At 39.0% G+C, this 18191-nt stretch overlaps 2 protein-coding genes across 4 annotated transcripts in view; both read right to left on the bottom strand.

Moving 5' to 3' along the window:
- foxk2a (forkhead box K2a) overlaps nucleotides 1-2320 on the bottom strand; it is a 40582-nt gene extending 38262 nt beyond the window's left edge. For all 3 annotated transcript variants that reach the window (XR_008808209.1, XR_008808208.1, XM_056263246.1), the window contains exons 1-2: nucleotides 1707-2320; nucleotides 704-898 (exon numbers count right to left, since the gene is read on the bottom strand). Coding sequence is in view for 1 of the 3 variants with exons in the window: in XM_056263246.1 (XP_056119221.1) it covers nucleotides 704-898; nucleotides 1707-1984 (473 nt within the window). In the remaining 2 variants the exon portion in view is untranslated. The remainder of the gene's footprint in view (nucleotides 1-703; nucleotides 899-1706) is intronic.
- Nucleotides 2321-4341: 2021 nt separating this feature from the next.
- The window catches only part of wdr45b (WD repeat domain 45B), a 27483-nt gene continuing 13633 nt past the window's right edge, over nucleotides 4342-18191 (bottom strand). The window contains exons 8-10 of the mRNA XM_056263247.1: nucleotides 5001-5102; nucleotides 4748-4869; nucleotides 4342-4655 (exon numbers count right to left, since the gene is read on the bottom strand). Coding sequence (XP_056119222.1) covers nucleotides 4549-4655; nucleotides 4748-4869; nucleotides 5001-5102 — 331 coding nt within the window. The 3' untranslated portion in view covers nucleotides 4342-4548. The remainder of the gene's footprint in view (nucleotides 4656-4747; nucleotides 4870-5000; nucleotides 5103-18191) is intronic.

Here is an 18191-nt window from a genome sequence, read left to right as displayed (position 1 = left end):
GGGAGTGGACTCATCAGGGTTAAGGGTTACGGGTTCGGGTTACGGTTCTGACCTGAGGGTTCCGGTGGGAGACGGGAGTGGACTCATCAGGGTTAAGGGTTACGGGTTCGGGTTACGGTTCTGACCTGAGGGTTCCGGTGGGAGACGGGAGTGGACTCATCAGGGTTAAGGGTTACGGGTTCGGGTTACGGTTCTGACCTGAGGGTTCCGGTGGGAGACGGGAGTGGACTCATCAGGGTTAAAGGTTACGGGTTTGGGTTACGGTTCTGACCTGAGGGTTCCGGTGGGAGACGGGAGTGGACTCATCAGGGTTAAAGGTTACGGGTTCGGGTTACGGTTCTGACCTGAGGGTTCCGGTGGGAGACGGGAGTGGACTCATCAGGGTTAAGGGTTACGGGTTCGGGTTACGGTTCTGACCTGAGGGTTCCGGTGGGAGACGGGAGTGGACTCATCAGGGTTAAGGGTTACGGGTTCGGGTTACGGTTCTGACCTGAGGGTTCCGGTGGGAGACGGGAGTGGACTCATCAGGGTTAAGGGTTACGGGTTCGGGTTACGGTTCTGACCTGAGGGTTCCGGTGGGAGACGGGAGTGGACTCATCAGGGTTAAGGGTTACGGGTTACGGTTCTGACCTGAGGGTTCCGGTGGGAGACGGGAGTGGACTCATCAGGGTTAAGGGTTACGGGTTCGGGTTACGGTTCTGACCTGAGGGTTCCAGTGGGAGACGGGAGTGGACTCATCAGGTGTGCGATGTTGTCGGGAATGTTGATGGTCAGCGGGGAGATCTGGGGCTGGACCGCTTTGACGGGAGACTCCGGGGCGTTCCTGCGCTCCCTCCTGTCGCTGGACAGGGCCGTGAACGTAATTTTGATATTTGTGCTGGGAAAGCGGAAAGTGCACCTGCAAAACAGCAAACGAGAGTTAGTAATTTCAACCAATTACACAAGTTTATCAAGTGGCATTTTGAAAGTAAATATCCATGAAAATAAAACGCATAGATGTTGATAAAGCAGTCAGCAACAGTAGAGCCGGTTAATATATGGACACCAGAATGGCCCGATTACATGACTCATATTTCATCAGAAATATATACATGTATACATATATGAATCTTGGCTTCAATGACCTTTGTGTGATGTTAAACACTTCTGCTAACCATAAACTCAGTGGCTTTAATAGTTAATTAATACTCTATCTTTATGATGTGAGGTGCAGCTGATTTAAAACATCGCCTCTGCACCAATAAAACAAAGGCAAACCACATCGTCTAAATAAAGATGAAATAAGAAGAAATGTAAACAAATTGTGGTCCTACCTCAATGCATGCATGCCATTAAAAGCAAGGTCAAAATATGTCGTTAATAAAGTGTGATTACATTAGATATACACGATGTAGTCTCATAATCATTCATTAGTGTGCATTAAAATATGAATTACATTAACCAGCCTATTAATTCTGACTACTCCTTTTGTCATGTTATGAATGGGTCCAGTGTACGTCAGATGTGGGTCAACTAAAAGGTCATCGGGTCTGAATGAAGCCCGAAACACTGACAGTGGATCTCCAGGCATTATATGCGTCTGCTATGCTTTAAAAGAAGATGCTGGAGATGCACGCAGGAGAACGCCTGTAGTGTTTAGTGTGAACAGACTGAGGCAGAGAGCTTGTCATAATCAACACGTGCTGAAACACAACAAACGCGTTTACATGCGGGGCAGCTGCAGCGGGGGCGCGCCTCGCCTCTGGAACACGCCGTCCACGAACACGCCGTTCTTGCCGAGGCACCGCAGGTAGAAGTCCCCGTTCCCCGAGCCGTCCTCCCCGGCGGAGAACACCTCCAGGTGCCTGCGGGAGATGAAGCTCGAGTGGCCCATGCTGACGTCCACGGAGCCCTGGGACGAGTTCCGGCCCACGGTGACCGAGCGCTTCTTCATCAGATACTCGAACTCTCGGCCCTCGAGCCGGGCGACAACCGAGCCCGCCATCTTTACTCGTTCTCTGGACCGGGACTGGGCACTGTAGAAGGAAGGAGCGGGCGGCCGTGTGTCGCTCGGGAGGCCCGGTTGCAGAATTTAGTGGGGGGATCGAATCAAAGGATGAGAAATAAATAAGCAGGAACGCGGCAGCCCGGGGACAGCGGCTCCAACCCACCGCCGCGACAAGAGAACGAGAAAACCAGCAACCCTACCAAACAAACCGAGGAGGCGGGGCTAGCGTGACTGACAGCCGCCGCGACCAATCGCTCTCCAGATCTCGAGGAGAAAACGGCAATCCGCCAATCAGCAGCGAGACGCGAGTTGTGTGGGGTCGGCGGTTGGTTGCACTGCGAGCGGCTGACACGCATGTAGTGTGTGTGTGTGTGTGTGTGTGTAAGAGAAGTCAATGAGTTCGGCTGCTGCGGACATCAGACGCTTTACACTGCGATGATGGTTTTACTAAAGAGATTGATCCACTCATCTCCACATGACTTTGGTGGCCACGGCAATAAATGTGTTGTAAATATGTTTTCAGAATCCAACTATTATCCAACAAACTATTCTGCTATGTGTTAAAGGCGTGTGTGCCCTTGTAATGATGCTGGTGTGCTGCTGCTGCTTCATGGACTACAGATAATGTTGCATTATTGACTTATAGGGTTGCATTATTTCCCTGTTATCTCTGTAAAGCTGCTTTGAAACACTGTAAAAAAGCGCTATATAAATAATGGTGACTTGACCAGAGATAAACAAATCATCATGGAGACAAAATATGCATCATTAATTTTGCCACGTTTCTCAAAACGATAATAGAGAGAGAAGGTGCTCATACGAGAATCCTGAAATCACACACACTCGCATGCATCTGTCCATAAAGAGAAGAGCTATTCCCAAACACTGGTTACTTCCAGTCTGCTAACCCAACTCTAACCCAGTCTGCTAACCCTAACCCAACTCTAACCCAGTCTGCTAACCCTAACCCAGCCTGCTAACCCAACTCTAACCCAGTCTGCTAACCCAAACCTCACCCTAACCCAGTTTGCTAACCCAACTCTAACCCAGTCTGCTAACCCAAACCTCACCCTAAACCAGTCTGCTAACCCAAACCTCGCCCTAACCCAACTCTAACCCAGTCTGTTAACCCAAACCTCACCCTAACCCAGCCTGCTAACCCAGTCTGCTAACCCAAACCTCACCCTAACCCAGCCTGCTAACCCAACTCTAACCCAGTCTGCTAACCCAAACCTCACCCTAACCGAGCCTGCTAACCCAACTCTAACCCAATCTGCTAACCCAAACCTCACCCTAACCCAGCCTGCTAACCCAAACCTCACCCTAACCCAGCCTGCTAACCCAACTCTAACCCAGTCTGCTAACCCAAACCTCACCCTAACCCAACCTGCTAACCCAACTCTAACCCAGTCTGCTAACCCAAACCTCACCATAACCCAGCCTGCTAACCCAACTCTAACCCAGTCTGCTAACCCAAACCTCACCCTAACCCAGCCTGCTAACCCAACTCTAACCCAGTCTGCTAACCCAAACCTCACCATAACCCAGCCTGCTAACCCAACTCTAACCCAGTCTGTTAACCCAAACCCTGCTAGAGTTACACGTCAGCAGTGGCATGAAAGATTTGCCATTCCTAATTGTTTACAATCGTCTTTAATTTGTCATATGATACTGAATTCTGTGCGCATCATCTTACATCATCATCTTCATGAAATTATGCGTATCACTTGCACGTTATCAATGACAAAAGCATCAAATGAGTAACAAAATAGCTTAGATACATTTCAAAGAACAGTTATAAGAATGAGGACACACTTAAAACACTGTTCTCCGGGTGATGAGATGGGCACTTCTGGTTCAGTGCATTCGTCTTTAAGAGAATTACTGCAAGAGTTTACAAGCTCCAAACATTTACCCTTTTCTAGAGTAGCAATGTAGTTATTCTGGGTATCATTTTATTTGAAACCATTAGGAGTGTAAATGTGGAGTAAATCTGTCACGTCTCTCGTGTGATGATTACTGAAGCACAGCCTGTACACTGATTAGATTTCCTTAAAGCCAGCAAATCCTTGCCAAAGAAAAATATTGCATGAGATGTGGAGCACATATTTACACCAAAAAATGTCTGTTTTGTAATACTAGTCTATATTATATGTAGTTACGTGATTTTTTATCTGGTGTTCTTACAGCAAGAAAAACAATATCTAACACTAACGAAAAGTTTGCAAATGCAGTGTGTGAATGATGGCGATGTGGAAGCAGAGGCACTCCTGCATTAGGTCAGTCAGTGGCCGGATCAGCACTCCTGCATTAGGTCAGTCAGTGGCCGGATCAGCACTCCTGCCGGGACGGAAGACCGCTTAAAAAAGTGTCCTTTCACAAAATAAGGTTTCCCTCGTCAGTCACTCTTTCAGTCGTGTTCCAGTCAGGAGAGACTGGAGTGTGTACAGTGTTCAGTTCTCTCCGCTCGTCTGTGTGACGCTCGAATCCCACCGGAGTCCTTCCACATCCGGGAAACTCCAAGACTGGTAAAGTGAAGTAGTGTGTGTGTGTGTGTGTGTTCAGATCTTCTCGTCGGTCATCTCCAGGAACTGCGCGTACACGTCCCTCGAACACTCGCCCTTCTGGTTAAACAGGAACTTGTAGTAGCTCCCGTCGGAGCAGATCGCTGGAAGAGTTGGGATCGGGTCAGTGGGAACGTTCAACAGCACATGCATGTTTATATAATAATAGGAGCTGATGTGTGAAGTGTGCTGATACCGATCACAGCGTTGGGCTCGGTCCCGAAGGCACAGACGCAGGGAGAACCGGACGGCACCTGGAACTTGGAGAAACTCCACTTGGAGCTGAAGTACTTGGGCAGAAAACTGGCGGACGCCAAGCTGTGGAGGACGGGTGTGAGAGACGTGAGCGAGACGGAGCCTGCACTCACACATTAGCAGAAATAGCAGACCATAACAGCAGCGACGAGCCTGACGAGCTTCAACACACACACACACACACACACACACACCTGGACTGCTTGTTCCTTTTGGGATCCTCCGCTGCAAATACGTGGATTGTGCCGTGATCACTGGAAACGCAGATCAGAGACGCATCCTGGTTGAAATTGATGCTGAAACACACACACACACACACATAATTATAAACACACACAATTATAAACACACACACACACACACACACTCAGTTATAAACACACACACATAATTATAAACACACACACACATAATTATAAACACACACAATTATAAACACACACACACACACACACACACTCAGTTATAAACACACACACATAATTATAAACACAAACACACAATTATAAACACACACACACAATAATAATAACACACACAATTATAAACACACACACACACAATTATAAACACACACACACAATAATAATAACACACACAATTATAAACACACACACACTCAGTTATAAACACACACAGACTCAGTTATAAACACACACAGACTCAGTTATAAACACACACTCTCAGTTATAAACACACACTCTCAGTTATAAACACACACACACAGTTATAAACACACACACACTCAGTTATAAACACACACAGACTCAATTATAAACACACACAGACTCAGTTATAAACACACACACTCAGTTATAAACACACACACTCAGTTATAAACACACACTCTCAAAACACACACTCTCAGTTATAAACACACACACTCAGTTATAAACACACACTCTCAAACACACACTCTCAGTTATAAACACACACACTCAGTTATAAACACACACTCTCTCAGTTATAAACACACACTCTCAGTTATAAACACACACACACAGTTATAAACACACACACACTCAGTTATAAACACACACAGACTCAATTATAAACACACACAGACTCAGTTATAAACACACACACTCAGTTATAAACACACACACTCAGTTATAAACACACACACTCAGTTATAAACACACACACACACACAATTATAAACACACACACACACACACACAATTAAAATAACACACACACAATTATAAACACACACACACAATTATAATAACACACACACAATTATAAACACACACACTCAGTTATAAACACACACAGACTCAGTTATAAACACACACACACACAGTTATAAACACACACACACACTCAGTTATAAACACACACACACTCAGTTATAAACACACACAAACTCAGTTATAAACACACACACACACTCAGTTATAAACACAAACACTCAATTATAAACACACACACTCAGTTATAAACACACACACACAGTTATAAACACACACTCAGTTATAAACACACACACACTCCGATATAAACACACACTCTCAGTTATAAACACACACTCAGTTATAAACACACACTCAGTTATAAACACACACACTCAGCTATAAACACACACTCTCAGTTATAAACACACACTCTCAGTTATAAACACACACTCTCAGTTATAAACACACACTCTCAGTTATAAACACACACTCTCAGTTATAAACACACACTCTCAGTTATAAACACACACTCAGTTATAAACACACACTCAGTTATAAACACACACACACAGTTATAAACACACACTCAGTTATAAACAGTTATAAACACACACACACTCCGATATAAACACACACTCTCAGTTATAAACACACACTCAGTTATAAACACACACACTCAGCTATAAACACACACTCTCAGTTATAAAAACACACTCTCAGTTATAAACACACACTCTCAGTTATAAACACACACTCTCAGTTATAAACACACACACTCAGTTATAAACACACACTCTCAGTTATAAACACACACTCTCAGTTATAAACACACACTCTCAGTTATAAACACACACTCTCAGTTATAAACACACTCTCAGTTATAAACACACACTCTCAGTTATAAACACACACTCTCAGTTATAAACACACACTCTCTCAGTTATAAACACACACTCTCAGTTATAAACACACACTCTCCGTTATAAACACACACTCTCAAACACACACTCTCAGTTATAAATACACACTCTCAGTTATAAACACACACTCTCTCAGTTATAAACACACACTCTCAGTTATAAACACACACACTCAGTTATAAACACACACTCTCAGTTATAAACACACACACTCAGTTATAAACACACACTCTCAGTTATAAACACACACTCTCAGTTATAAACACACACTCTCAGTTATAAACACACACTCAGTTATAAACACACACTCAGTTATAAACACACACTCAGTTATAAACACACACACACTCAGTTATAAACACACACTCTCCACACACTCTCAGTTATAAACACACACTCTCAGTTATAAACACTCAGTTATAAACAAACACTCTCAGTTATAAACACACACACTCAGTTATAAACACACACTCTCAGTTATAAACACACACTCTCAGTTATAAACACACACTCTCAGTTATAAACACACACTCTCAGTTATAAACACACACACTCTCGGTTATAAACACACACTCTCAGTTATAAACACACACTCTCAGTTATAAACACACACACTCTCGGTTATAAACACACACACTCTCGGTTATAAACACACACTCTCAGTTATAAACACACACTCTCCACACACTCTCAGTTATAAACACACACTCTCAGTTATAAACACACACTCTCAGTTATAAACACACACTCTCAGTTATAAACACACACTCTCAAACACTCTCAGTTATAAACACACACTCTCAGTAAACACACACTCTCAGTTATAAACACACACTCTCAAACACACACTCTCAGTTATAAACACACACTCTCAGTTATAAACACACTCTCAGTTATAAACACACACTCTCAGTTATAAACACACACTCTCAGTTATAAACACACACTCTCTCAGTTATAAACACACACTCTCCGTTATAAACACACACTCTCAAACACACACTCTCAGTTATAAATACACACTCTCAGTTATAAACACACACTCTCTCAGTTATAAACACACACACACACTCAGTTATAAACACACACTCTCAGTTATAAACACACACACTCAGTTATAAACACACACTCTCAGTTATAAACACACACACTCAGTTATAAACACACACTCTCAGTTATAAACACACACTCTCAGTTATAAACACACACTCTCAGTTATAAACACACACTCTCAGTTATAAACACACACTCTCAGTTATAAACACACACTCAGTTATAAACACACACTCAGTTATAAACACACACTCAGTTATAAACACACACACACTCAGTTATAAACACACACTCTCAGTTATAAACACACACTCTCAGTTATAAACACACACACTCAGTTATAAACACACACTCTCAGTTATAAACACACACACTCTCGGTTATAAACACACACTCTCAGTTATAAACACACACTCTCAGTTATAAACACACACACACTCTCGGTTATAAACACACACTCTCAGTTATAAACACACACTCTCAGTTATAAACACACACTCTCCACACACTCTCAGTTATAAACACACACTCTCAGTTATAAACACACACTCTCAGTTATAAACACACACTCTCAAACACTCTCAGTTATAAACACACACTCTCAGTAAACACACACTCTCAGTTATAAACACACACTCTCAAACACACACTCTCAGTTATAAACACACACTCTCAGTTATAAACACACTCTCAGTTATAAACACACACTCTCAGTTATGAACACACACTCTCAAACACTCTCAGTTATAAACACACACTCTCAGTAAACACACACTCTCAGTTATAAACACACACTCTCAAACACACACTCTCAGTTATAAACACACACTCTCAGTTATAAACACACTCTCAGTTATAAACACACACTCTCAGTTATAAACACACACTCTCAGTTATAAACACACTCTCAGTTATAAACACACACTCTCAGTTATAAACACACACTCTCAGTTATAAACACACACTCTCTCAGTTATAAACACACACTCTCAGTTATAAACACACACTCTCCGTTATAAACACACACTCTCAAACACACACTCTCAGTTATAAATACACACTCTCAGTTATAAACACACACTCTCTCAGTTATAAACACACACACACTCAGTTATAAACACACACTCTCAGTTATAAACACACACACTCAGTTATAAACACACACTCTCAGTTATAAACACACACACTCAGTTATAAACACACACTCTCAGTTATAAACACACACTCTCAGTTATAAACACACACTCTCAGTTATAAACACACACTCTCAGTTATAAACACACACTCAGTTATAAACACACACTCAGTTATAAACACACACTCAGTTATAAACACACACACACTCAGTTATAAACACACACTCTCCACACACTCTCAGTTATAAACACACACTCTCAGTTATAAACACTCAGTTATAAACAAACACTCTCAGTTATAAACACACACTCTCAAACACTCTCAGTTATAAACACACACTCTCAGTTATAAACACACACTCTCAAACACACACTCTCAGTTATAAACACACACTCTCAGTTATAAACACACACTCTCAAACACACACTCTCAGTTATAAACACACACTCTCAGTTATAACCACACACTCTCAGTTATAAACACACACTCTCAGTTCAGTTATAAACACACACTCTCAGTTCAGTTAAAAAACACACACTCTCAGTTATAAACACACACACTCAGTTATAAACACACACTCTCAGTTATAAACACACACACACTCAGTTATAAACACACACACACACTCAGTTATAAACACACACTCTCAGTTATAAACACACACTCTCAGTTCAGTTATAAACACACACTCTCAGTTCAGTTATAAACACACACTCTCTCAGTTATAAACACACACTCTCAGTTATAAACACACACACTCAGTTATAAACACACACACTCAGTTATAAACACACACTCTCAGTTATAAACACACACTCTCAGTTATAAACACACACACTCAGTTATAAACACACACTCTAAGTTATAAACACACACTCTCAGTTATAAACACACACTCTCAGTTCAGTTATAAACACACAGTCTCTGTTATAAACACACACACACTCAGTTATAAACACACACACTCAGTTATAAACACACACTCTCAGTTATAAACACACACACTCAGTTATAAACACACACTCTCAGTTATAAACACACACACACTCAGTTATAAACACACACACTCAGTTATAAACACACACTCTCAGTTCAGTTATAAACACACACACTCAGTTATAAACACACACTCTCAGTTATAAACACACACACACAGTTATAAACACACACTCTCAGTTATAAACACACACACTCAGTTATAAACACACACTCTCAGTTATAAACACACACACTCAGTTATAAACACACACTCTCAGTTATAAACACACACACTCAGTTATAAACACACACTCTCAGTTATAAACACACACTCTCAGTTATAAACACACACTCTCAGTTATAAACACACACACTCAGTTATAAACACACACACTCAGTTATAAACACACACACACTCAGTTATAAACACACACACTCAGTTATAAACACACACAATTAGTTATAAACACACACTCAGTTATAAACACACACTCAGTTATAAACACACACTCTCTCAGTTATAAACACACACTCTCAGTTATAAACACACACACTCTCTCAGTTATAAACACACACACTCAGTTATAAACACACACACACTCAGTTATAAACACACACTCAGTTATAAACACACACACACACTCAGTTATAAACAGACACACTCAGTTATAAACACACACTCAGTTATAAACACACTCTCTCAGTTATAAACACACACTCTCAGTTATAAACACACACACTCTCTCAGTTATAAACACACTCTGTTATAAACACACACACTCAGTTATAAACACACACTCTCAGTTATAAACACACACACTCAGTTATAAACACACACACTCAGTTATAAACACACACTCTCAGTTATAAACACACACTCTCAGTTATAAACACACACTCTCTCAGTTATAAACACACACTCTCTCAGTTATAAACACACACACTCAGTTATAAACACACACTCTCAGTTATAAACACACACTCTCAGTTATAAACACACACACACTCAGTTATAAACACACACACTCTCAGTTATAAACACACACACACACTCAGTTATAAACACACTCTCTCAGTTATAAACACACACACAGTTATAAACACACACACTCAGTTATAAACACACACTCTCAGTTATAAACACACATCTCTCAGTTATAAACACACACTCTCTCAGTTATAAACACACACTCTCAGTTATAAACACACACACTCAGTTATAAACACACACTCTCAATTATAAACACACACAGACTCAATTATAAACACACACACTCAGTTATAAACACACACACACACAATTATAAACACACACATACTCAGTTATAAACACACACAGACTCAGTTATAAACACACACAGACTCAGTTATAAACACACACTCTCAGTTATAAACACACATACACAGTTATAAACACACACACACTCAGTTATAAACACACACAGACTCAGTTATAAACACACACACTCAGTTATAAACACACACACACTCAGTTATAAACACACACACTCAGTTATAAACACACACACACACACAATTATAAACACACACACACACACAATTATAATAACACATACACAATTATAAACACACACACACAATTATAATAACACACACACAATTATAAACACACACACTCAGTTATAAACACACACAGACTCAGTTATAAACACACACACACACAGTTATAAACACACACACACTCAGTTATAAACACACACACACTCAGTTATAAACACACACACACTCAGTTATAAACACAAACACTCAGTTATAAACACACACACTCAGTTATAAACACACACACACAGTTATAAACACACACTCAGTTATAAACAGTTATAAACACACACACACTCCGATATAAACACACACTCTCAGTTATAAACACACACTCAGTTATAAACACACACTCAGCTATAAACACACACTCAGCTATAAACACACACACTCAGCTATAAACACACACTCTCAGTTATAAACACACACTCTCAGTTATAAACACACACTCTCAGTTATAAACACACACTCTCAGTTATAAACACACACTCAGTTATAAACACACACTCAGTTATAAACACACACACTCAGCTATAAACACACACTCTCAGTTATAAACAAACACTCTCAGTTATAAACAAACACTCTCAGTTATAAACACACACTCTCAGTTATAAACACACACTCTCAGTTATAAACACACACACTCAGTTATAAACACACACTCTCAGTTATAAACACTCAGTTATAAACACACACACTCAGTTATAAACACTCAGTTATAAACACACACACTCAGTTATAAACACACACACTCAGTTATAAACACACACTCTCAGTTATAAACACTCAGTTATAAACACACACACTCAGTTATAAACACTCAGTTATAAACACACACTCTCAGTTATAAACACACACACTCAGTTATAAACACACACTCTCAGTTATAAACACTCAGTTATAAACACACACTCTCCACACACTCTCAGTTATAAACACTCAGTTATAAACACACACTCTCAGTTATAAACACACACACTCTCGGTTATAAACACACACTCTCAGTTATAAACACACACTCTCCACACACTCTCAGTTATAAACACACACTCTCAGTTATAAACACACACTCTCAGTTATAAACACACACTCTCAGTTATAAACACACACTCTCAAACACTCTCAGTTATAAACACACACTCTCAGTAAACACACACTCTCAGTTATAAACACACACTCTCAAACACACACTCTCAGTTATAAACACACACTCTCAGTTATACACACACTCTCAGTTATAAACACACTCTCAGTTATAAACACACTCTCAGTTATAAACACACACTCTCAGTTATAAACACACACTCTCAGTTATAAACACACACTCAGTTATAAACACACACACACACTCAGTTATAAACAGACACACTCAGTTATAAACACACACTCAGTTATAAACACACTCTCTCAGTTATAAACACACACTCTCAGTTATAAACACACACACTCTCTCAGTTATAAACACACTCTGTTATAAACACACACACTCAGTTATAAACACACACTCTCAGTTATAAACACACACACTCAGTTATAAACACACACTCTCAGTTATAAACACACACTCTCAGTTATAAACACACACTCTCAGTTATAAACACACACTCTCAGTTATAAACACACACTCTCTCAGTTATAAACACACACTCTCTCAGTTATAAACACACACACTCAGTTATAAACACACACTCTCAGTTATAAACACACACTCTCAGTTATAAACACACACACTCAGTTATAAACACACACACTCTCAGTTATAAACACACACACACACACTCAGTTATAAACACACTCTCTCAGTTATAAACACACACACAGTTATAAACACACACACTCAGTTATAAACACACACTCTCAGTTATAAACACACATCTCTCAGTTATAAACACACACTCTCTCAGTTATAAACACACACTCTCAGTTATAAACACACACACTCAGTTATAAACACACACTCTCAATTATAAACACACACAGACTCAATTATAAACACACACACTCAGTTATAAACACACACACACACAATTATAAACACACACATACTCAGTTATAAACACACACAGACTCAGTTATAAACACACACAGACTCAGTTATAAACACACACTCTCAGTTATAAACACACACACACAGTTATAAACACACACACACTCAGTTATAAACACACACAGACTCAGTTATAAACACACACACTCAGTTATAAACACACACACTCAGTTATAAACACACACACTCAGTTATAAACACACACACACACACAATTATAAACACACACACACACACAATTATAATAACACACACACAATTATAAACACACACACACAATTATAATAACACACACACAATTATAAACACACACACTCAGTTATAAACACACACAGACTCAGTTATAAACACACACACACACAGTTATAAACACACACACACTCAGTTATAAACACACACACACTCAGTTATAAACACACACACACTCAGTTATAAACACAAACACTCAGTTATAAACACACACACTCAGTTATAAACACACACACACAGTTATAAACACACACTCAGTTATAAACAGTTATAAACACACACACACTCCGATATAAACACACACTCTCAGTTATAAACACACACTCAGTTATAAACACACACTCAGCTATAAACACACACTCAGCTATAAACACACACTCTCAGTTATAAACACACACTCTCAGTTATAAACACACACTCTCAGTTATAAACACACACTCTCAGTTATAAACACACACTCTCAGTTATAAACACACACTCAGTTATAAACACACACACTCAGCTATAAACACACACTCTCAGTTATAAACAAACACTCTCAGTTATAAACAAACACTCTCAGTTATAAACACACACTCTCAGTTATAAACACACACTCTCAGTTATAAACACACACACTCAGTTATAAACACACACTCTCAGTTATAAACACTCAGTTATAAACACACACACTCAGTTATAAACACTCAGTTATAAACACACACACTCAGTTATAAACACACACACTCAGTTATAAACACACACTCTCAGTTATAAACACTCAGTTATAAACACACACACTCAGTTATAAACACTCAGTTATAAACACACACTCTCAGTTATAAACACACACTCAGTTATAAACACACACTCTCAGTTATAAACACTCAGTTATAAACACACACTCTCCACACACTCTCAGTTATAAACACTCAGTTATAAACACACACTCTCAGTTATAAACACACACACTCTCGGTTATAAACACACACTCTCAGTTATAAACACACACTCTCCACACACTCTCAGTTATAAACACACACTCTCAGTTATAAACACACACTCTCAGTTATAAACACACACTCTCAGTTATAAACACACACTCTCAAACACTCTCAGTTATAAACACACACTCTCAGTAAACACACACTCTCAGTTATAAACACACACTCTCAAACACACACTCTCAGTTATAAACACACACTCTCAGTTATACACACACTCTCAGTTATAAACACACTCTCAGTTATAAACACACTCTCAGTTATAAACACACACTCTCAGTTATAAACACACACTCTCAGTTATAAACACACACTCTCAGTTATAAACACACACTCTCTCAGTTATAAACACACACTCTCAGTTATAAACACACACTCTCCGTTATAAACACACACTCTCAAACACACACTCTCAGTTATAAATACACACTCTCAGTTATAAACACACACTCTCTCAGTTATAAACACACACACACTCAGTTATAAACACACACTCTCAGTTATAAACACACACACTCAGTTATAAACACACACTCTCAGTTATAAACACACACACTCAGTTATAAACACACACTCTCAGTTATAAACACACACTCTCAGTTATAAACACACACACTCAGTTATAAACACACACACACACTCAGTTATAAACACACACTCTCCACACACTCTCAGTTATAAACACTCAGTTATAAACACACACACTCAGTTATAAACACACACTCTCAAACACTCTCAGTTATAAACACACACTCTCAGTTATAAACACACACTCTCAGTTATAAACACACACTCTCAAACACACACTCTCAGTTATAAACACACACTCTCCGTTATAAACACACACTCTCAAACACACACTCTGTTATAAATACACACTCTCAGTTATAAACACACACACACTCAGTTATAAACACACACTCTCAGTTATAAACACACACACTCAGTTATAAACACACACTCTCAGTTATAAACACACACACTCAGTTATAAACACACACTCTCAGTTATAAACACACACTCTCAGTTATAAACACACTCTCAGTTATAAACACACACACACTCAGTTATAAACACACACACTCAGTTATAAACACACACTCTCCACTAACTCTCAGTTATAAACACACTCTCAGTTATAAACACTCAGTTATAAACGCACACTCTCAGTTATAAACACACACACTCAGTTATAAACACACACTCTCAAACACTCTCAGTTATAAACACACACTCTCAGTTATAAACACACACTCTCAGTTATAAACACACACTCTCAGTTATAAACACACACTCTCAAACACACACTCTCAGTTATAAACACACACTCTCAGTTATAAACACACACTCTCAGTTATAAACACACACTCTCAAACACACACTCTCAGTTATAAACACACACTCTCAGTTATAAACACACACTCTCAGTTATAAACACACACTCTCAGTTCAGTTATAAACACACACTCTCAGTTATAAACACACACTCTCAGTTCAGTTATAAACACACACTCTCAGTTACAAACACACACACTCAGTTATAAACACACACTCTCAGTTATAAACACACACACACTCAGTTATAAACACACACTCTCAGTTATAAACACACTCTCAGTTATAAACACACACTCTCAAACACACTCTCTCATTTATAAACACACACTCTCAGTTATAAACACACACTCTCAGTTATAAACACACACTCTCAGTTCAGTTATAAACACACACTCTCAGTTATAAACACACACTCTCAGTTATAAACACACACTCTCAGTTATAAACACACACACTCAGTTATAAACACACACACTCAGTTATAAACACACAGACTCAGTTATAAACACACACTCTCAGTTATAAACACACACACTCAGTTATAAACACACACTCTCAGTTCAGTTATAAACACACACACTCAGTTATAAACATACACTCTCAGTTATAAATACACACTCTCAGTTATAAACACACACTCTCAGTTCAGTTATAAACACACACTCTCTGTTATAAACACACACACACTCAGTTATAAACACAAACACTCAGTTATAAACACACACTCTCAGTTATAAACACACACACTCAGTTATAAACACACACACTCAGTTATAAACACACCCACTCAGTTATAAACACACACTCTCAGTTATAAACACACACTCTCAGTTATAAACACACACACTCAGTTATAAACATACACTCTCAGTTATAAATACACACTCTCAGTTATAAACACACACTCTCAGTTCAGTTATAAACACACACTCTCTGTTATAAACACACACACACTCAGTTATAAACACAAACACTCAGTTATAAACACACACTCTCAGTTATAAACACACACACACTCAGTTATAAACACACACACTCAGTTATAAACACACACTCTCAGTTCAGTTATAAACACACACACTCAGTTATAAACACACACTCTCAGTTATAAACACACACACACTCAGTTATAAACACACACTCTCAGTTATAAACACACACACTCAGTTATAAACACACACTCTCAGTTATAAACACACACACTCAGTTATAAACACACACTCTCAGTTATAAACACACACTCTCAGTTATAAACACACACTCTCAGTTATAAACACACACACTCAGTTATAAACACACACTCTCAAACACACACTCTCAGTTATAAATACACACTCTCAGTTATAAACACACACTCTCTCAGTTATAAACACACACACACACTCAGTTATAAACACACACACACACTCAGTTATAAACACACACACACACTCAGTTATAAACACACACTCTCAGTTATAAACACACACACTCAGTTATAAACACACACACACACTCAGTTATAAACACACACACTCAGTTATAAACACACACTCAGTTATAAACACACACTCTCTCAGTTATAAAGACACACTCTCAGTTATAAACACACACACTCTCTCAGTTATAAACACACACACACTCAGTTATAAACACACACTCTCAGTTATAAACACACACACTCAGTTATAAACACACACTCTCAGTTATAAACACACACACTCAGTTATAAACACACACTCTCAGTTATAAACACACACTCTCAGTTATAAACACACACTCTCAGTTATAAACACACACACTCAGTTATAAACACACACACTCAGTTATAAACACACACACACTCAGTTATAAACACACACACTCAGTTATAAACACACACTCAGTTATAAACACACACTCTCTGTTATAAAAACACACTCTCAGTTATAAACACACACACTCTCTCAGTTATAAACAC

The sequence above is a fragment of the Rhinichthys klamathensis genome, unplaced genomic scaffold, assembly GCF_029890125.1.
Source record: "Rhinichthys klamathensis goyatoka isolate OS25496 unplaced genomic scaffold, OSU_Roscu_1.1 h1tg000204l_1, whole genome shotgun sequence".
NCBI classification, from domain to species: domain Eukaryota; kingdom Metazoa; phylum Chordata; class Actinopteri; order Cypriniformes; family Leuciscidae; genus Rhinichthys; species Rhinichthys klamathensis.
The sequence above is the reverse complement of the archived record's forward strand: the minus strand, read 5'-3'. Positions and strand labels throughout refer to the sequence as shown.